We start from the raw sequence: 21851 nt of genomic DNA, 5'->3' as shown, positions 1-21851 counted from the left end.
TATTAATACTATATATATACATATATATATATATATATATATATATATATATACATATATATGTATATATGTATATACATTGTATATATATACATATATATATATATATATATATATTTAGGTCTAAGATAACTGATGGTGCCGAAGGTTTATTTCATTAATTTAGGTCTCGAATGAAAACATTTTGAGATATATCTGAAGCACAAGATCAATTTAAAACAAACAAGAGGACATATTAAATCCAGCTCAAAACTCAAAGTTATTTCCATCCGCCTTTTGTTTTCAACTGCCGAATCTTAATCTCAACAGGAACAATAAGCTTGATCAAGGATGTAAAGTAACTAAGTTATGCAGTGTATCATTTAATGTTACTTGCTGGATGAGGTAAGAAGATGAACTACCCTGTTCAGCACGATTGAATTCAGCACACTGGGTATATCAACTAATACACTTGATTGCTATGTTTACAGAAAACCTGAGGTTCATATAAGACTTAAAAGTTGTGGAAACCTCATTTGAATTCTCATTCGGCATAATGTTTATACTATCCTGACGCAGTTTCTTCGCATCTAATTCTTCAAGTTCTGCTGCTGGACTTCGATGTGTCGCTTCTTCCGACGGCATCAAATGATTTTTATTTCTTTATACAAATTTTTAGTGTAATCTGCAAAAGGAAACAAAGATATTGATCAATGTTGTTTAAAGTTATTCACTTAAGTCATTTCCTTAGTGTTCTGTAAATTTTCGTAAAATCTCGACAACATATTGATCTAAATGTGTGTACAGTTAGACTCACTGAAAGAGTAAATCTTGATTGTATCGTAACTTATTGAGTAATCAATTATAAGATTTGAAGTAGACACTTACGTTATTCGCACGTCACCCAAAATTCACAAACATCCCGTTCAAGTTATCAGCCGTAGTGCTGTGTCGGTACGAATTTTGCTTGGTTCGGACTGCCAACGCTAACAATGGGTACGTGATGGCATGGTCTTCTGCTTTCGTATTTTTGCTGAGTGTTCCACGCGCTGCAAATGATTTTCCCGTAACTTCTGTATTCTCGAGAATTCCCGGAAATTTTTGGGAACGTACGGCACATGATAAGTTGATTTATTCTGTCGATCTAGCCTTGAATTGTATGCATTTCAGGTTAATGTTAATTCGGCAAGATACTGCAGAAGTGGGATGATTGACAGATCGATGGTAAACACCATCCGGTTGCTTGAGAATCAAAAGGTTCTTCATTTCCTTCTCCACTAACTACCCTTTGACTGTTACCACTGAGATTGACAATCAGGTGTTTGGAAACTTTATGTCTTTCTCTTTGCACTTTACATTTTATCTCTTAATAAATGATACAAGCCCGAGGTTTTTTAAATAACTATAGAAATTTTACGATGGTTAAGATTGTTTATGCATTCCGATCATAAAATTAAACTAAAAGAATGGAAATATACCATCATATTTGTGGTCATTAGCCACTAAGTGGTTGTTTAAATTTTAATTTAAAAATTTTTTTAAATTAACTTTTTTAAATTTTTTTGAATTGAAATTGAATTATTTATTTGTTTAATCTCACTGTCCTCTGTGCTTCTTTCAGTTTTAGTTGGAATTAAATTTACAGTGAGTTTTACTTGTTCCTTATGCTTTTTGTTGCGACATTTCTATGTTGTTACGTCTTTTTGGCTGTTTATTATTTACCGTACTTCTATCAATGTATTGCAGCGTTATAATGCTGCTAAGAATGTTAGCTACCATTAGTTGGCTTCGTCTGAATTTCCACCTGTTTGAGTTGATTGACTGGACCGGTTAAACTTATTTGGGTTGACCGACTGAGTCATTATTAACAGATAACAGTGAATTGTTTTTAAACATATGCTGAAAATTGCTTACATCTTACTGGAAAAATTCATTTCAGATTGAACGTGAAATAGCCTTTCAAGAAGCTTTGGATGAGAGGAAAAGAGCATTCGAGGCAAGTCTACTGGTGATGTTGATGTGTAGTATCTCGTTGTTGAGAATAACAGACATTACTCACTTTTCTTTTAAAATCTCAGAATATTTGAAGGCCAATAATAATAATATGGCAATAAACAGTATTAGCATACATCATGGCATATATGTGTTTTTACTGATATGTGTTGACATAAAGTAGCATTTTTCCGTATTATTAGGAACATATGGAGTACATTTGTGAATTCATCATACAGCTCATTTTTTCTTGAGAAATTCAGGTAAATATTGGTTAAGCGAGTGATTCATATATAGATTCCCCAGAGCTAAGATACTTGTGAATTTATTAAACCCGTGGCAAATAATCATCTTGAGTACAAGCACCACTGTTAGCAGTTTGAGGTCTTGAAGGAGTGACCCTATTTTTCTCTGTAGTTTGACTTTTTCTTTGATTTTAAAATCATCGTTTTTCAGCTTGCCAGACTGCAGTACTCCTATCCTTACAAAGCTATTGGGAGTTTTGCAGTAACTCTTATTTCTGGCCTATCTGCCTATCGGCATAAAAATCTGCTTCACTTGATACCAGTAGCAGTAGCGCTTCCCTATATAGCTTATGAAACTGATGCTTCCCTTGGGCGAAGAACAAGAAGGATCAAAAGTGAATTTTCTCAATCGATTTTGTTCTTTGAAATGCTTTGCTCTGTACAGAAAGATTGGAAGACTGTTTAGGATTTATTACGGATTGAGAATGGAATGATATGTTGAAGTCTGAAAAAAGCTACAGTGATCACTCTGCATTAATTTGTCTTTTTATATGATTTATATGAAAGAATGTAACGGTAAATATAGATGCGATGCTAAATTTGCAATTTATTTTCAGGACGGGCTGATTTATTGTACCGAAAAAGATTGGCAGAACATGAGCCGCATGTTTTGGTAGCTGACGTAAAACAGCGTCTGAAGGAATTGCAAGAAAGAAGTGATGCGGAATAGGTCGATACTGTTTGCTATGTTACCTGACATTGAATTGGTTTTGTGTAGAATCAAAATGCTTCTATCGTGGTTTTTTCCGTATTTTTCCAAATTTTATGAAAATCTTTGGAAGATGTTTCACTTTTTCTGAATAGTCAATTCACCGAAAAGCGTTCCGGAATGTCCGCTAACTCTAAGCGGTTTTCACAAGTTCAAACTGCAACATATTTGATCTATCAAATCTTGATTAATTTTTGGATCGAAAACAGGTAGGAAACTCTGGAAGTGCTACAGAAACATTTTTACTTAATTTAATTGGAAAACATGCTTATCTTATTTCCCAATCCAAATCATTATGATTTTTCAAACTCTAATAAAACATTGGACTCGTTTTATCTGTCGTTCTACTAGTTGTCAAGCTTCATGGAATTATACTTGATTACTCGGTACTTCTGCGAGTTGAAATTTCATAGGCACGGAGAGCCAGATGTCTGAAATAGAAATTAAATTCCTTTAGATTCTTTTTTACTTTTGCCGACAATTCAACCAACTATGTTTTAAACAAATAGCGAACAGCTGGGTTCCCTTTCAGGTGCTACTGACGCTTGACCGTATTCTGTGTACGCTTGCAAAATTGTTGGGAAACATTCGTGCTGAATATTTGGATAATTGAGGTATTCTCATGTTTCTGTTTTGATAAAAAAGAAAAAGTTATTTTTGAGAAGGCATTTCGGTTTGCCATACAATCTGTTGTTTAGTGTTTTTCGAATGTAACGTTTTAAGACTTCTTATCCTTTCTGCAAATATAAGAGACATCATCTAACTAATCTATTCAATGCCGAATAAACAAACAAAAGGTTTAAGTTTGTGACAGTAATCTGTGGATTCTACCTAGCGATTACACTCGTGATGTTCTGTTCATGTTTTTAATGGGAACATCGTGGTCAAGTAATACGGAGTTACAAAATTATTATAACCAACAGGTGATACCTTATTGGAGTTCTAATATTTTAATATGTGAGTCGTTTGAACTAATTTCGGTATAGATGATTACTGTAATAACACATTGAAATCTTAAAGTTATCAAATTTTCGATCTCTATTTATATTTTTCTATGAAGTAAATTCTATTATAATTTTAGCAGGAATTATTCTTCAGGCAGTAGAGGAGGTAGCTCTGCAAAATGTTTTGTTCGAGCATAAAAGAGCCTTAGAGGTTTGTTTCGTGATATTTTTGTTCTTTACGGACCAGCTGATATGTATTGATGTTTTATATTTTCCAGTTTAATCACAATGAGGTAACAAGGAACGGTTGCGTTGGAGGGATGTCTATTGAATTATTTCCAGTATCGTCATATATGATTTTTTATGATGAATTTAGAAAAATGGAAAAAATGACTGTACTGTAGAGTTGTACATCCAATACTGTGAAATCTTGATATTGCCGAATGAGGGTGAAATTACTATATTTTAACAAATATCTCATTATTTGCAAGTAATGTGGCGTTGTATTTTGTAGTTACTATAGGCGAACAATTGTTTCAGTTAGCGAACACACGGAAACTGATTTCCAACGAGCATATGACTGCGTTGCTAACCGTCTCACTGATGTTAGTGAGTCAGAAAATGAAACAGCCGCATTTGTCCATTCTACCAGTTGTTCCACTCGTCGTTGCTCTTTTCCATAATTTTGACCAGCAACGGGATACAACGCTCGATACAATAAAAGGTTGCTTTTTGATTATATCAGGAATGTCTTATTGGTTGTTCATTTCTGGACACTGATAAACATTGCCGTATTTTGGAAATAGGCTAATATCGCCTGCTGTTTATTTTAATAAATGTTAATCTGTCTTTCGTTAAATTATCTCTGCAGTTAAATTATAAGTGGTTCGCGAACGATTTTTATGTGGAGTAGTTAATAGTTTATAAATTTTCCTTCATTAAGCAGTTATGGCTGTCGTATTAATTGCTTCAATTTACAATACTTTGAGAAACCAGTCCTTATTTTATATTTCAGTACGCCATGATTTCCATCCAAGACTTTGGAAGGCTTTTTCTGTTCTTAGATCGTTAAGCTGAGATAAATCAGATCAATTAATTTGAACTTTCAGAAAAAGCGGAAGAGTTACGTCAAAAAAATCGTCGTTTATTCGAACCCATTGGTGGTCCCATAACACTGGATGAGCTTGACAGACGTATTAATCGGGCAAAATATCACAATAAAAAGGAATTCGGTGAATCTAATTAATCTGTCCAGGAATGATAGTAGAATTTGGTCTTTACCGTTTTGAGAGTACTTCGAACTTTGCATGATTTTTATTTTGGAAATAAATAAGCTGCCGCCAGTCAAATAGATTACATATCTCTTTTTTATAGAGACATCGTCAACATTCTTATACACTCTTCTTATGGATATACCTGTTTGATTCCTCAAATTTTGTCCTCTTTTTGCGATGGTCTTCTGGTCTTTACTGCTTATTTTCTTTCGGTGCTGAGTCCTGGGAAATATTTTCATTACGCTCCAGTGAGCTGCAATGAAAAAAATGTAATTAATTCCTAGATTTTCTTCTCAAGAATGCAAATATAAATGTTCCTCTTTTATGGAGGCATAACAATTGGGAGAAATGCTCGAAAGTTATTGCAAGAAAATCTAGAAGTCAGTATTTTTGTAAGATGGATCGGTGTTAGTTTGAAGAATATCATTAAGATTGTTTCTGATTATTATAGCTATTTTCGATCCTTTTTTGCATTTTCCGATAGCTAGTTAAGCGAGGTCATCCTAATTTCATTAGCTTGGGTTTGTTTTTGTACCCGACATCCCGCCATGTTTCATATATATCCGATGCCACCAGTCCATGGATGCTTTCATTTTCGACACATCTGTCACTGCGGTTTCTACCTAATGCTGGACTGCTGAGTATAAGGTCCTGAAGCTTCTGCGAGAAGTGCACATTCCAGCTGATCGATACTTAGTCTTTCGATTTCTCCTGCGTCGAAATACACCTCAATTTTCCTTTTTATAATTTCCGAAAGCATTAATCGTGATAGAAATATCATTTGTCTCACATAGTACTGCTGAACTTAGAGGTATTTTCTTCTTTTTTTTTCTAATTTCAGCAAAATTTCATGTTAAAATAGGCAGTTGCTAACTTACTTTCTTTGGACAATTTGGTTCACTTCCTGTATCGTGATAAGTCTCCAAATATTGGTGGCACAAGGCTTGTTCTGCTGTTATTCTTTTCCAAGGTGCTATTATCAGTAGCTGGAATGATTAGAAAGATCGATGGAATTAATTGCGATAAGGAAAGGAAGGGTTCAACTTCCCTGTTGCATATTTTCGCAGCAATCTATACCTTCTTCAGCAGATCCACTGCTTGAGGATTTGCCTTCGGTATAATTGTAGTCCATGGAAGCGGATCTTTTGGTCCACAACTTTCAATCCAACTGAAGGATGGATTTGCTTTGAAAATTCATTGAAATACACTTTATCACGAAAATATTATACAATGCAAACTAACCGAATGATGATATTCGAGCTAATGCGTTCCATTACATCCTGCAATTTGTTTACGATCATGAAATAATGTGCATTATTAAATGTAGAATTTCACATCGTTATTAGCTAAGCAATAATTTTCCTTACATTTTTTTCTCTTTTTTTTTTACATTGACTCATTTTAACATACATATTAGCAAGTTTTCAAGCATTCATCATTTTATCAAATTGAAATTTGATTCCACATAGATTACTGAATAATAAATCTAAACCGATCAAATTATCGAAATCTGTTGAACTATTCGAAATACAAAGTCAAATTTCTCACTTTTTCCGGTGTGCCCAAATAGTAAATGATAATTTTGACTTGGCTTCCAGCATCTTTCCCTGGAAATAATTGCCGACGAAGAAGCATTTCAGCGAATATGCAACCCGCTGACCAAATATCCACCCTATACCAATTGATTATTAGCATATTATCCTTTTACAATTTCTTTTACAGCTTATTGTGAACTCATTTAAGAAGTATTAGTAATGGGATACTTGTTCTAACTACTTTATGTAAAGTCAAAATTTTAACTTACTGGGTATCATAATCAATAAGTGAGAAAAGCAACTCAGGAGCTCTATACCATCTTGTTGAGACGTATTGCTGAAAATAATTTAAATTAAAATTTGGTGAAAAGAAATGTAGAATTATTCCTTTATTACCACTCAGTGTCAACATAATACTGTAGATAAAAGTGTATGATTTAAATTGGCTAATATGTTTTAAAAATGATTACTCCAACATACGGTCATAAAATTGGGATTTAATAAAACGTTTTGATCATCCAATTGCTGTTCAGCTAATCGAGCCATCCCGAAATCGCCTATTTTCAGCAAGCAATCACTGTTGACCAGCAAATTTGATGGTTTTAAATCACGATGCATTATACCCACCGAATGCAAATACTATAAATTTTGCGAATTACGGTGGAAATTTTTCGCACTAAAATTGCATTTAATGGTAATTAATTTCAAATGTGAGATTAAAGTTATGTTCCTTTCGGCATAAGCCCTGAAATATCATCATGATAATGCACCATCCTTTCGTTCTCCTCATCGGTAAACCTAACAACGACAAATTAACCTTTAGACCGCGTAATATCTGGTACAAAAAATACTGATAATGTTGATTAGTAAGATCCTGTCGACTGTGTATTATTTGATGCAGGTCAGTTTCCATCAAATCAAGTACCATGTAAACATCCAGACCCTGTAATGGAAGCAACTCCAAAAATACTACCATCATATCATTTCTATTATTATCACTGTATTGTTAAACGTATAAATCTACAATTTTGAAATTTTAACTCTTCTGAAACAACCTATTCACCCTTTGTTCTGTGATCTGAATGTCATTTAACATAACAAGATGATAAATTTCGAATTTAAAGTATAAGTGTCAAAACGATTTCAGGTTTTCAGCATGCTAAATCACTAATGAATTTGAGCAAAACTCTAAAAAAAAAAAGAAGAGTATGAAAGTTTAACTTACGTATGTGATCCTGAAAGTTTGACTTACGTGTAATCCTGGAGCAATGAATACATCATGTACCGATACAATATTTTCATGATTTAAGCATCGTAGTATACGTATTTCACGTAGTGATCTTTTCAGAAGGACAGCTACTGAGAATGCTTTCATTATCTTCTTTATTGCTACTTTTTTACCATTTTGCTGAAAAATTATTGCATAACTGAAAAAAGCGCAATAAATGATAATATTCAGCTTATAGAAGATGAAGTAGAAGTTGAATTTTAAATGGGAGAAAAGAAAATGAAACAAATTTTACTTCTATCCTTATACATTTGCATTTAGTATGAGTAGAATCACACCTGATCATATGCTTTGCATACCACTCCATATGCCCCAGTACCAATATTTTCAATTGATTTGTACGGAGTATTGTCCAGATTGAATTTCACATCCAATAATTGCTCCATATACGCCATAGCCTAATTTCTAAATGGATTTAAAATATCTTATTGATCGAAAGTGAATACATGCATTGTTGATTAGTGTTTGAAACGATTCTTGATTGATATCCAAGCACGTTACATGACACGTAATCCTTACGTAGTTATTGGAAGATAGTGCTAATTCGATGTTAGGGAAGTAATTCAGAGGAAAAATTTACCGTGTAAGTGTAATTAATCAAAGACACAAGGATAAAGCTAGTTCTTATTAGTTCTCTTTCTTTTTTTTTTAATTAGATGATAAGACTAGCTGGAGTAATTTACATAGATTCCAAATTTTTTTTTCGATTTTGACAATCCTATCCGCTGTCAATGTTATGAGGGAAACATATGTGGAATGTGACGAAATGTAATATGCGACATTCGAATATACGATTATTTCATTTCTTGGCCCTTTTCTATTGAAGCAAACTTAGTTAATTCCGCTCTCTTTATTAAAAATCAAAAAAATGAGTTCAGATAATTGTATCTTTTTTTTCTTCTAAATAACAGGAGAAGACTGTGATTATCTAAAAATCTTATCACTTTTTACAATTATCACACAAAATGAAAAAGATGGAACGAATGCTGCAGCATACCATACAAATACATTACACTAACAACAACAATAACACATGAGCATGTACCATTTCAGAAGTTAAAAAAAGTATCACAGTAATGTCACCATGTTGATGTTGTCAAAGAATGTCCCTTAAAAGTACATCGTAAGAATTACTTTCGAGAATAACTATTCGGTTAGTAATTTAAGTGAAATTTCTGAAGAGGTATGTTGCGTATTTGTCATATGGCATATTCCGGAAGTTGCATTCCTGCAGTATCCAATTTTTCTCTCAAATGATGTGTCTGTATAATGATCGACAATTGCTTACCCTTTCCTTAATTTTAATACAACAAAGAAACTCTATGACAGATTAATACAAATAACATAATTAATCAATAATGGTTATGATGGATCATCATTATCACCTCATTGTTATCATAGAATGATTACAATAACGGATTATCTATTCCTACTTATGTTAACAATAATATTTTAAATTCTTATTTTGCATTATTAGTACTTTTCTTCTCCTACTTACTTTTTCCCTATGATAACAACAATAATTGTTTGATTATCACATTAAGCTTCAAATTTGGATATAAGTTTACGACTGTATTTCGGTGTAAATTATGTTCATTTAATTATGAATAGATTTAATTGTAAATGAAAAATTTATTTTAAGTTAAAATTCGTCACTAAAATAATCGTACTATAAGCAAGCTGAAGCTTAAAAATCAAGCAAACAGTTCATTTTGCATGAAATCAGCAGTAAATAACTCAAAAAAGTTGTTAGTAAGGAATTTGGTTTAATTAAGTAATTACATAATTGATTGATTAAGTGATTAGTTAGTGGATGAATATATCAAAAATTGGTGTTCATTAATTGTTACCATAATTTGGATGTTATCTCCCAATGACTGGCAGATATTTCGTTAATTTGGTTGGCAACAAGAAATTTATTTGCTAGAAATTCATTTGCTCAATTATGAAGATAAGGAAGCAACTTGTACTCTCAAGAAATATGTACTGAAATCTTACAGACTATTTCTCTTTCTATCATGACTTCTCGGGACTATCACAATTTATTTTGATATCATTATTAGCTGTAATTCTTGCATATAACAATTATCCAATATTTCATTCCATAATTAATTATCAATTTAGAATTCAAAGCTAATTGAACTTTGCAAAATTGTTACGTCACAATAACATTTTCTATCATTATTGATTTTTTTAATTAAATTTGAGAAAAAAAAAAAGATTTTCTACAATGACTTTACCAACAGAAGAACTGGAAAATGAGAAAACAGTTGCACAAAATCAAAAATCAATCATAATAACTGCAATTCCTTCCATGACACTTCGTAATTCATAAAACAAGAAATGAAAATCGAAAAAGAAAAAAACCACAGATTGTTCGGGTAAAAATTAATTTAAAATATCGAAAGTAAATTGAACATAAACAAACAAAATTGCAAAATGTTTTATAACTTCAAACGATATGCTATTCCAGGAATTTTAAAATATCGATTATTGGATGGCTATTAAGTTGTATTGGAAGGATATAAGAATGGATTAGTGAATCAGCAAATAAACCAGTCATTGATTAGGTATGAATTAATAACCATGGTAAGGAAAATATCCCGAAGAATATATCATTAGTATTCCGGTTTTGCTATAACATTGTAATAAAATCCGGAAGTTTTTGTAAACAACTTCAATTTTAGGAAAATTGGAAAAGGTCTGATTAATACTTTTTTCGATTCTACCTGAGAGTGAAGAATTCTTTGCTAATTATCCTATCAATCAATTCGATTTAAAAAGGACGAGTAATTTTACCTTTTTCCGGATAGTAATCAATGCAATAATTGAAACTTTTAGATGTTATATGTCAATTTCATTTAGAAAACATAAGGAATGATTTAAGAGGAGTAAATAAAAGCATTCAATCACAGCAAGCAATGTTTAATCTCTTGATCGAAGTTTCTCGATGAAATTTCTTAATCAGACATGCGGAAAACGACGTATTGAAGCCATACTGCTTTGTTTACTTATGGCAATTATCGATCAACAAATGATTAGTCTATATGAGGTAAAACTATCATATCAAATCTTTCATTTCTGGCACGAGTAAAAAATTAATATCTGTACTTTAAAATTCAATCATTAAAAGACAAAAGGTCACTTAAATGTTTTCAAGAAAACCCCGCACAATCGTGGTAAAAGTGAAAGCAATCGAAAATAAACTGAATCAGTGCATGCACAATGCACGTGTATTAGGCAATATTAGAGCCGGAAAAAGTTTTAACCGCTCATCAGTAAGGATTATGCAGTTTGGTCCACTGATAAATTGATTAACAAATGAATTTAACGGAATGAGATCGAATCTGGAAAAGACAGTTTTCTTCAGGAAAATTGTACACAGTTAAATCCGGCATGGAAATGTATGTACCATGAATGATGCAAGTACTGCAGTATGCAGTACTCCAATAACTACGACTATTTATTATTTTGTTTTTGATTATTTCATTCAAATAATAAATAATACTTGAAAGTTTCAAATTTTAAAATTTTGCGAAATATTAGGAAAAGGGTACAAAGATTTAAATTTGATTTCATATAAAAGGAAAGGACCATTTCTAAATTTATCTTGAACTTCTTTTTTTGAATTTTTATTTGATAAAAACTGTTATCACAGAGATTCTTTCAAATATGCAAATGATACAAACATGTATCATTTCAAATGCATTATGTTTCAAATCACATTCTGACATGCTTTTTCTATGGGAAAGGTTACGGAACTTTAAACGTATATTGGAATGTCAATGTTGTCAATGTTGTTTCCCTTCCGTTGTGATTACTCTTATCAGTTGAGAAATAAAACTAAAATTAGAAAATTGAATTAATTAAAAATAATTCTAGATATCAGTAGCATTTGTAAGAAAAAAGCATGCAAATTGTGTTTCTCCTCCTTAATAATTGTAAATCTAAATCTTTCGAAACTTTCTTAAAGTTTTAAAGGTTTAAAAGTCTAAAAAAGCTCTAAAAAAGTTTAAATTCGAATCTCAACCAAATTTTCTGCTAAAAATATGAGTAATAATGTTGATAAGATATGCTAAAATAGCACAGAAAAAATGAATTAATGCTTTAGAAAGCTACTATCTTTCTTTTCTTCCTTTTATATCACACTAACGTTCGTTGAAATATGAAAACTCTAATTTAGCAAGTGATAATATTTTTGAATTTTACCCTATCGCTTTATCTATCCCTTATCATTTCTCTAATATTTGATGAAATCAATAAAATGAATAATTAATCAATTGTTTGGTATTCTTCTAAATCTTCTTGGATCTTTTAGCAAATTTTGTTCATATATGAAGAACAGGGAAGAAATTATTTTAAACTTTTTATAAGACATTGAAAACTTCAAATATTTCACATCGCATACTTCAATCGATAGTTAATTTCTGCCAAGTTTGTTTATTGTTTGCTATTGCTAGCTATTTTCGTGCGTGCATGCAAAAGTGTTTGCTAATAGCGGGAAAGTGATAGATGTAATTGGCTTCAGATAAGTTTCCGATTGCTTTCAATAAAAAAAAAAAAGTGCAGCAATTCAATATTTGCTGTTGACATTTTAAGAATCATTCTAGTAATATTAATTCTTTAATCTTTGCTTTTCCCTTTTAAGTGAAAAACTTGGAAAAACAAATCTTCTTAGACTTTAGAAAGCATTAAATGAGCATAATAGTTCCCATCTTCTAAATAATCTTTGTACCGTATATTTCTGTCTTCTCTTATCTAACAAAATTGACTCGAAATTGTCGTTTAAATCAAACAATTTTTCCATAAATACATCATTTAATTACTAAAAAATGTATTAGCGAAAAGATATTAAACGAATTTGCTTTCATTACTAATCAAATTATACCTTTCATTAATTGCAACTTTAATCCTAACTAATGCAAAAGCTAATTGATAAATTAATGACATATATATATATGTATATTTCACTGGACTTATAATAGGGTTGAATGTAATAATTATTGAATTGAATTAAGTTGAATTTAATTGGATCAAGTTTATATGCTATCAAATAAGTTAAATTGATTTCATTTGAACTAAGTCGATACATATAGCAAGAATGTTATCATGTTGCAGTATAAATATTGCTATAGCAACCTGAAATGTCCATTCTTTACTTATCTTCATTTTACATAGATATGACAAGGGAGGAGGGAGAGAGAGGGGGGTGATAGAGAGAAATGAAAGAGATATTTGCTTAATTAAAGAAATGAAAACACCAAAAAGTGTGCGTCAATAGCGCACATAACTTATAATTTGATATTTTCCTTTTTTTTTCTTGCACTTTTTTTTTTCTTTTTTTTGCTTTAATTCGATCGTTTCACATTCAATTTAGTGTAATGTGAACTAAGTATAGGAATATAAATGACCAAATCCATTCATATTTTCAGATTCATTTATTAATTAAATTAATCAAATAATGCATTGAATGATAAATTATGGCAAAAAAATTGGAAATTAATAGCGCACTTGGTGATGGCCTAAGTCCGGTATCTTTTGGCTCCATCTTTTCTTTTTTTTTCACAAAGTGATGATTAGTGGTTATTTGTTTGTCCTATTTTCATACTTCCTTTATGAATAATATAAGTGATATAGCATATCGTATTGATCCCTTGCATCCTTTACATAACAGAAATATTTTCTTGGAAAAAATAATCTGGTAGAAAATAATTGCATACCGGATACGGTTCCCCTGGAAAGAGACTAAGCCAAGATGCTAAAGTAAATTGCAACATGCGAAAATATTTAATCAACAGAATATTTTAACTAGTCTCTTTAACATATGCGTTAATTAGATGACACATATTAATCTCGGGTTGGATCTCGAAAGTTCAATTTCGAGAGAAATTTCTTCCATTCATATTTAAAAATTGCTCAGATCGAGAGTGGAACAATTCAATGTTAAGTAACCTTCATAATAAACCTCATCGTTCAAAAATCCTTTCCTATCTCATAAGATAGTTTTAAAAATAAACTGTTAAAAGTTGCTAAGTAATAATATGCTATACCATTTCACATATTTCATATAAATACTTTGATATCAACGTTGTTGTTTTTTCTTTTCTTTGTTATTTGTAGAAGAAATTATTGTCTCATTTGGAGAATGACGAATGTGAACAATTTTTTAAATGTTGGAACGAACTATTTGTTGAAGAATGTAGCAAATCTGGAGAAATCATTTCACTAGAATTCAATATTCATTTGTACTTTGTGACACTTCCACTTCGTAAATCACCACCAGTTAGTTTATACTCTTATCATATTTATCCCATTTTTTTAATTTCATTTTTCTTTCCTGTTCTAAGAAAGAGAAGAAATATTTCATTGGTATTTTCAAAAAAGCTGAAATGGATATTTATCAACAAGAAAGAACATTGTGTGAATATTTGATGAAAGATGTGATGATGATTCCTGTGATCATTTCACGGCCCACAAAAGTATTAATAATAGGAAGAAAAAAAAGGGATGGAAATTATAAATCATCAAGAAGATAAATTTTAAAAAAAAGTGTAAAAGTTTGATTAAATTTTTCAGAATAAAGAAGAATATCAAAGGAGAATAGAAGGATTGAAGAGAATGTTGGAGGATAAAGGTGGCACTAAATACAGTAGTGACGTTCAGCTTGTTCAGTATTTTGCACTACCGTACGTTGCTGAACCTGAAAAACATCCTGTTTTTAAAGAACTTATTCAAGTAGGATTTAAAATTTCATTTGTTACCAGTCAGATTAATTCCAAAATAAATCAAAAATTAAATTTATAATTTAAATATTGTTTAAAGATTCAGTGTTGCATAGATTCTATTAATTTTAATGATTTAAAATGAAATTTGTTTGTTCACATTTAACGCTACACTTTTTCTTTTCACCTTTCTATTTATTATATATTTTCCTGTTTTGATTTTATTTTTGTTCAATTACAGAAGAAATGGGCCAAAAGTCTTTTTGAAAATTTAAGTGTATTTTTGGCAAATTATGCAATAAATATAAATGAAACTGAAAATGTTTTATTGGAAAAATGGATGGTTTGTTTGTTGAAACATTTCCTATTTTCATTTAATTTCCTTTTTGATTGTTTTTTTTTTCTCATAAAAATATTGAAATAATTCAGAATATATTATTGTTTATCTTTTCTTTTTTTTCTTAACATTTGTGTTTGAAAGCACAAAAATTTTAAATTTAATTTGACTCATTTTTAATATAATTACATTGTAATTGCTTCAATCAACCTAGCTATAATATAATTTAAATCAAATAAATATGTTATATTGTTTTTTTTTTTTTTTTTTTAGACAACTTATCGATTACAGTATAGCGAATTGTTGGAAAGAAAATGTCGCAAATTGCAATATGATTACAATCGGATTGTTGATATTGTCAATGAAATGTTTGATTATGTGGAGCAGTTAAATCAAGAAGTGGGAGTGCGTTATTTACCTGAATTGTTACCTTAAATATATCGAATTGTTAAGGATTGATGTTATACTTACATTTCTTGCATAATGTTGTAATCAGTCAAACTGATTTTGTTACAGGTAATTCAACTGTCACCTGAATATATTATGGAAATGAAGGCGCGTTTTGCAGATGTAACAGCGGATGCAGAGCAACATATGCAAGGAAGTGGAACAGTGGTAAAAGGAAATGGAATATTGGTATAATTAATTTGAATTTATTGGAGATTTTAATGATTTCAAATTGAAAAGTTTTTTGATAATTTTAGGATAAAAAGCGTGATAGACTTAAAAAATCGAATGCAAATATTAAAAAGAAGAATAAAGTGACGATGAAAAATGACGATTCAGTTGGACATTTGGCGCCAATTGTTCGGTCTCAATCACTTATCAAATTGTTTGTTTCTTTTTTTTCTTCTCTCTCTCTCTTTAGAAAGGTTCATTTTTTCAAAGCATGCAACACTGTCGTGAGAGAAAGTTGAAATAGAGGACAATTTTATCTTATAAAGAAAATTTTTTTCATTCACAGAAATATGCAAATTCATTTTTAGTTAACAAATAGAAGTTATAGCAAAGGCTTATAAAATGTCTTCACCTAATTTTTATAATGCTCATTTTCATATTTTGGTTCTTTTACATTTTATTGTAAATATATCATTAATTTATGTGATGTGAAATAATGCTTGACATCTGATCAAATGATAGCTTATCAGATCTTTCTGGTTGTAAAAATAAAAACAAAATCATTTTTTTTCACATTTAACAATATACTGGACATTGTATGTTTTATGTATTAACAATTAAATTGTTTATTTTAAATTGTTTAATTCAATTCAATTGAATTTCTGCTCAGAAAAATAAGCAAATAAGTAAGTGAGCGAATGAGTTAAGTTAAATGGAAACGAAATGAAAAGTTGCAAATACAGTAATAAATGCAGGAATGAGGCGAAGGAAGAGGAGGAAGTGATAATGGATGATATAACTGGAAGACTCAATTATACCAAAATTGGAAATTGTTTGATCAAAAGTGCTTCAGGAAGGCTTAGTTGTCTTTTACTGCAAGCTTTACGTCAGGTAAGCATATTTATAAAAAGCTAAAATTTTACTCTACGGTTAAATACAATTCAAAACTAGCATTTCTCATATTATTAAGGCATTATAATTGCAATCTTACCACAGTTAAGTAAGCATTCGTTGGAATTTCTCAACATATATATGAGGCTCATAATTTAAAAAATAAAAAAAAAAAGAGTAAATAAGTCAAGTTGAACTCTGTTCTGTGTTTTGATAAACAAGCTTTAGCTCATGATTAAGATTTTTTTGTGAGTGATTAAGACTTATAATAATGATAGTGATTGAGGCTTATCGAACATATTAAACTATGAATTTTCAAAAATAATTAAAATTTGTACCAAATATTTTCCCTAGATTTAAGCATCTCTTAAGGCAACTTAGTTATTGTCGTCATAATTTTTGTGTCATATTTGGATTGTGCTGATGAATTAATTATGACAGAATAATTTCTCTGTTCTCTTTTAAATTATTTCACTTTTCTTTTTCCAGCGCATAACACGAATACCAATTGAAAGTGCTGAACAAGTATTGGCGGTTTATGCAGCCAATGATTTGTTGTTATTGAAACATTTGAAAAATGTAAAAATTTAAGATTTTCCAAAAATTTTCAACATTCGTTAAATTTTAATGAAGTAAATTTAAGGAAAGGGAAAAAAAAGAAACTACGACTTGGTTAAGTGATGAGTATCTCATGTAGTGAGAAGTTTTTCTTTAATAACTAAGAAATTATCCTTTAGTTTTTTATAAAATTTGTTAATAAAATATTTTGTCATATTTGAATAGCTAATATTTCGTAGACTGGAATAAATTAGATTGGGGTAAAGATTGGAGTAAATTTAAATTCTATGCTTATGGCAAATTTCAATGTTGTGATTCTTTTCCGTAGATTGATAGGTTGTATGATAATGATCATTTACAGAGTGTAGTAAGTGTGATTACATCACAAGGTGATAATGGAAATGATACGAAAGAAGAATTGTGCCGCTTACTGAATTCAATTGCATCATTTAATCTTGGCCGAAATTATCTCCTGACTAATAATCAGGGAAAAGAATTAATTGCAACATTAACAACGGCTTTAAAGGCCAAAAAATTACATCATTTTGCTGGTGAACAAGTTCTGGCTGCACTTCAAAAGCTTAGTATAAGGTTTTTAATTAAATTGGTAGGAAAAAGAACTAGCTAATCAAAAGTACTGTCCAATAAAAGCTAAAATTTGGCATGATTTCTAGAAATATATTTTCCGGTAAATTTCTACGTAATACTCTTTTCATATTTGAATAAATTCAAATACGGAAAGTTTTGAGTAATGAAATAACAATAAAAATAAAGCAATTATGGGATTTTAAAGAAATTCCTGAACATTTTTCAAAAGATATCCAAGTTATGTTTTAAGCATTTCAACAATTTAGCAAATCATCCCAATATAAAACTAGCAAAAGAAAAAAACTTTTGCAGTTGCATCTTCTATTATTTGGAAAATAATAACAATCTCATGATTCTACATGAACATTTCAGATCATCAGTCCAAAAGGAACTCATAAAACTAGGTATGGTTGAATGGTTGTCAATATATCTTGGTGGTAAATTAAGTCCAACAGCGCTTGATTATGGCTGTGCACTATTGTTAAATTTATGCTTAGATCCATCTGGCAGATCAGCAGCTTCAAGAGTAGCCGCAATTTTTACGACAACAATAGCAAATTTGATATCTGATCATAAATTACAGGTAATATAGTTACAGAAAATCTTATCAATCTTATCACATTTCAGTTATATCCGTGAAATATCGGTCAATACTAAGAATTATTTATGCGCCATTTGCTTAATTCTCCATATGTCAAAAATTAATACTCGCGATCGAACATTTTTCTTATCAAAATTTCACAAAATGTCATAGAATTAAAACATTTCGAAATTAATACACGACGATAGAACTTCTCCATCAATGTCGTTTATCATCCTCTCATTTTCTCATTCTGATACGGTGTGATGAACGCTTTGGGACAGAGACAATGGAAGGGACAATGATGGATAGAACGTAAAAGAGAACTATTGAAAAGACACTTACAAATCGATTCAAATAAGAAAGGGAGAAAAAAAGAATATAATTAAAATTAAACGATTAAATGATAAATTAAATTTGGTATCCAAGTATAAGCGTCTAATTGTCCTCCCTGCTCAATTTTGGTCTTGAACATGTGTAACGCTTATTAGGCATGCAGAATATACTAATGTAAATAATTAAATTTCTTAGTAAGAAAGTCAAGATAAAATTATTTGAAAATTAGGTAGTGCCATATGCAAAATTTAATTACTAAACCATAGACATATACGAAAATTTCTATCCAAAACTTCCAAAAGTAAATTTTTACATTTTTTTTTAACCACAAAATTGGATAATTTTTTACTATTCAATTTTGCATATGTTATATGCAAAATTGAATAGTAAAACATAAATGAGCATACGACATATGAAAATTTCAACTGCCAACTAAATTTTTCCTTTTACCGTTGATGGATTTAGGTATGCACATACATTAACGGTATACTGTTCACAATACTCGGTACAGCACAAATAAAAGCACGAGTGAAAGAGATCAATTTGGTTAATACTGTCAAGGAGAAATTGAACAACCATCATTGCAAGGATGACGAGAATCAGCTACCCATTATTTACAAAATTCTTAACGGCGGTAAGAGTTAAAATTATTTCTGAAATGAAAAAATTCAATGTTAACAATGAAATGTTTCATCCATCCTCGGCATTCTTTAAAATCCTGAATATCCTCTTTTCCTATGCTACATATGCGTCGAAATAGTCTGATAGGATGAACTAGTTGTGTTTTGGTCTGCAATTTGCAAGTAGCATGTTTTGTTCTGCAAAATTATTTACTGTAATATGGTGTCACGTGTGACTATTTTGTTAAATTGATACAAAAGAATAGGCAAGACAATTTGTCCGGATGATGAATTCTTCCAAACTTTTATCATCGTTAATCCTATTTGAGACTAATCATCTCAATTCGATCTCTACCAATTAACTCAGAGCACAATTTACATCGCTAATACTCCGTGTGAACTTCGAAATATAGGGCATTTAAAAATTATGACAAGTTCTTCGGCCCACTAGTAGTTTCCTTATCTGATTGGAAGTTAATTAGATGCATCTTTCTGGACAGTTCGAAGCTTCTGAGCTTGCGGATTCAGTATGGTCGATGAATTCGAATCATCTAATGTAAGCGACGAAAACTTTTCCAATATCTTTGTAAGCTGACACATCTACAGCATAGCATACACGTGAACATCTTATACCTTATTACTTGTCATCGAACAGTAGTTTTGGAGTACAACAAGGGACAACGTACTTGTTCAAATCGGAATTACACATTCGTACCGGAAGGACATGCAATTTCACTTTTTATTTTCAATTAGATTATTTAAATTGAAGCTTGAATCTTATCACTCTTCCCGGCAACTATAAATGTTAGTGGGAAACAATTGGGTTTCCTCTGACCATAATGTCAATAATGTTCATTATCATTTGTTTGATTATCAGCTCATCACGTGACGAAGTTTCATTTAGCATTTTCAATAGACTCCGCTAAAGCCTTTAAAGCTCTGCACTTCTTCAATTCACAACAATTGTAACGAAACAGGGGAAACGATGATAACACATTAAAATGGAAATCAAGATCAGTCAAGTTAGTTAAATAAGCAAGTTCCGTGTCACCCTTCTTTATCCCTCTCAGATATGATACCAGTTATGATTGTTGAATTTCTCATCTCAAACGACAGAAACAATGAAATCAGGAAGATAATGGATGCCTCCTCCGTACAAACAAATGTCATCTGAATGTTCCGTCTTTACTAAGACGTCAAGGGTGAATGAATGTGATATGTCTCAGAGACCGCATAGCGTGACCGTTCGTCTACGAGAGTGATTAGTGGTGCGCACACAGACAGACATATACACACACATACACCACTTGCTGTTACTTTCAATTTTCCTTGTAGAATTGGACCAAGCGAACTTCTGTTTGTTCGAATTTTTCATTGGGAAGTGTGAAATTCATGAAGCCATTAGAATATCAGCAGCTACAGGAATGATACCAATGGTACCAGTGGCACTCTTAGCATTTACAGAGGAGAACAAGGAGGAGTTGAAGAGCCCTTAAGAGATGGTTAAAGAGGGTGAAGAAGGACACCATAGGTTCCCAATCGCTTCCCATCCGTCTATCTATCGTCTTCCTAACCGGGAAAAGGATGAAGATGGTTGTTTCTTTGACAGAATTAAGGGACGGGAAGAATAAACAGTGAGAAGTTCCAAATATCCGAGGAACATGGACGTTTTTTGATCAAAGATACCTTTACCCTCGTGATGATTTTCACGCTGTCACTGTCACCATCAGGGATATATGTGTATATTGGTGAAGAAGTCCCCCTATCCTTCCACACTTCTTCTGCCATGTATTTTAATATTGCCATAGCCAAGCAGTGATCGAACTATGTGCTTCACTATTTCTAGAGAGATGGAAGATTGAAAGATAGATTGAGTAGGGCAAATAGGTGGGTGGGTAAGTAGGCGAATGGGCGGGTAGGTAGGTAGGTAGGTGGATGGGTAAGACTTATAGCAATAATATACATGACAGCATATGAGAGAGAGAGAGAGAGAGAAGGAGAGGGACGAGAACTTTTCTTCTTCAGAAAAAAATCCAAACACCATGATTTTCAATCAAGGAAAAAGAGAGAGAGTGTGTCGGCGGTGCAGATGGCGCTATCAGTAATGCTGTTCGATCGTCGGCTGGTTGCTTTGAACAGCGTTCCGCAGGAGGACGAGGAGGAGGAGGAGGAGGAGGAACGATGTGCTTTGGCTCTCCGTGGCCGATCCCATCTCGGCGACAGCCACTGCCAGCTGTCTTTTCCTCACCTTCCCCCTTCACTTCTGTTCTTACCCCGACACCGCCGTTCTTTACCCTCTGCTTCGACACACACACACACACATACACACACACCCACACACACACATACACATTGCATGTGCAAATATTTATTTCATTATGGATGAGAACCGTAGGATAGCTACCCCATTGGAATCTTTCTCCTTTCCGAGGGAAATTGCTGTCCTTTTTTTTCATTCTTACCCAAATCTCTTTGGGTTGATTGAATCAGCAAGATTCTTCCTTTGGGATTGATGACAATCGGTAGAGTTTATCCATTCCAAAATATGGATGAAGAATACTTCTCTCTCTCTCTC

The 21851-nt window shown here is 31.5% G+C and overlaps 6 protein-coding genes across 6 annotated transcripts in view; 4 read left to right on the top strand and 2 right to left on the bottom strand.

Moving 5' to 3' along the window:
• Positions 1-910, bottom strand: part of LOAG_04004 (U-box domain-containing protein) — a gene marked incomplete at its 3' end in the record, with an annotated part of 9630 nt that extends 8720 nt beyond the window's left edge. The window contains exons 1-2 of the mRNA XM_020446475.1: positions 868-910; positions 511-664 (exon numbers count right to left, since the gene is read on the bottom strand). Of these exons, the coding sequence (XP_020303187.1) occupies positions 511-624 (114 nt within the window). The 5' untranslated portion in view covers positions 625-664; positions 868-910. The remainder of the gene's footprint in view (positions 1-510; positions 665-867) is intronic.
• Positions 911-1185: 275 nt separating this feature from the next.
• Positions 1186-2946, top strand: LOAG_05047 (hypothetical protein; the record flags this gene model as incomplete). The annotated part of the gene is made up of 4 exons (XM_020446752.1): positions 1186-1236; positions 1919-1975; positions 2428-2611; positions 2834-2946. The coding sequence occupies 4 exons, from the start codon at positions 1186-1188 to the stop codon at positions 2944-2946; spliced, it is 405 nt and encodes a 134-aa protein (XP_020302946.1).
• Positions 2947-3854: 908 nt separating this feature from the next.
• On the top strand, positions 3855-5175 carry LOAG_05046 (hypothetical protein; the record flags this gene model as incomplete). The annotated part of the gene is made up of 4 exons (XM_003140583.1): positions 3855-3908; positions 4084-4140; positions 4470-4653; positions 5039-5175. The coding sequence occupies 4 exons, from the start codon at positions 3855-3857 to the stop codon at positions 5173-5175; spliced, it is 432 nt and encodes a 143-aa protein (XP_003140631.1).
• Positions 5176-5748: 573 nt separating this feature from the next.
• On the bottom strand, positions 5749-10844 carry LOAG_05045 (CMGC/MAPK protein kinase). The gene is made up of 11 exons (XM_020446751.1): positions 10826-10844; positions 8305-8431; positions 7991-8146; positions 7556-7681; positions 7219-7377; positions 7008-7075; positions 6752-6875; positions 6446-6483; positions 6281-6371; positions 6082-6189; positions 5749-6002 (listed from the first exon to the last, which is right to left on the bottom strand). The coding sequence occupies exons 2-11, from the start codon at positions 8419-8421 to the stop codon at positions 5823-5825; spliced, it is 1167 nt and encodes a 388-aa protein (XP_020302945.1). The 5' UTR covers positions 8422-8431; positions 10826-10844; the 3' UTR covers positions 5749-5822.
• A 3800-nt stretch (positions 10845-14644) lies between these two features.
• LOAG_05042 (hypothetical protein) lies at positions 14645-19301 on the top strand (the record flags this gene model as incomplete). The annotated part of the gene is made up of 10 exons (XM_003140581.1): positions 14645-14761; positions 14990-15091; positions 15359-15490; positions 15602-15721; positions 15790-15917; positions 16459-16594; positions 17084-17173; positions 17514-17743; positions 18113-18323; positions 19122-19301. The coding sequence occupies 10 exons, from the start codon at positions 14645-14647 to the stop codon at positions 19299-19301; spliced, it is 1446 nt and encodes a 481-aa protein (XP_003140629.1).
• Positions 19302-21365: 2064 nt separating this feature from the next.
• LOAG_05041 (hypothetical protein) lies at positions 21366-21662 on the top strand (the record flags this gene model as incomplete). The annotated part of the gene is made up of 1 exon (XM_003140580.1): positions 21366-21662. One exon carries the CDS (start codon positions 21366-21368, stop codon positions 21660-21662), a length of 297 nt encoding a protein of 98 aa, XP_003140628.1.
• Positions 21663-21851: the final 189 nt, after the last annotated feature.

This window comes from Loa loa (genome assembly GCF_000183805.2).
Source record: "Loa loa unplaced genomic scaffold supercont3.42, whole genome shotgun sequence".
NCBI classification, from domain to species: domain Eukaryota; kingdom Metazoa; phylum Nematoda; class Chromadorea; order Rhabditida; family Onchocercidae; genus Loa; species Loa loa.
The sequence above is the reverse complement of the archived record's forward strand: the minus strand, read 5'-3'. Positions and strand labels throughout refer to the sequence as shown.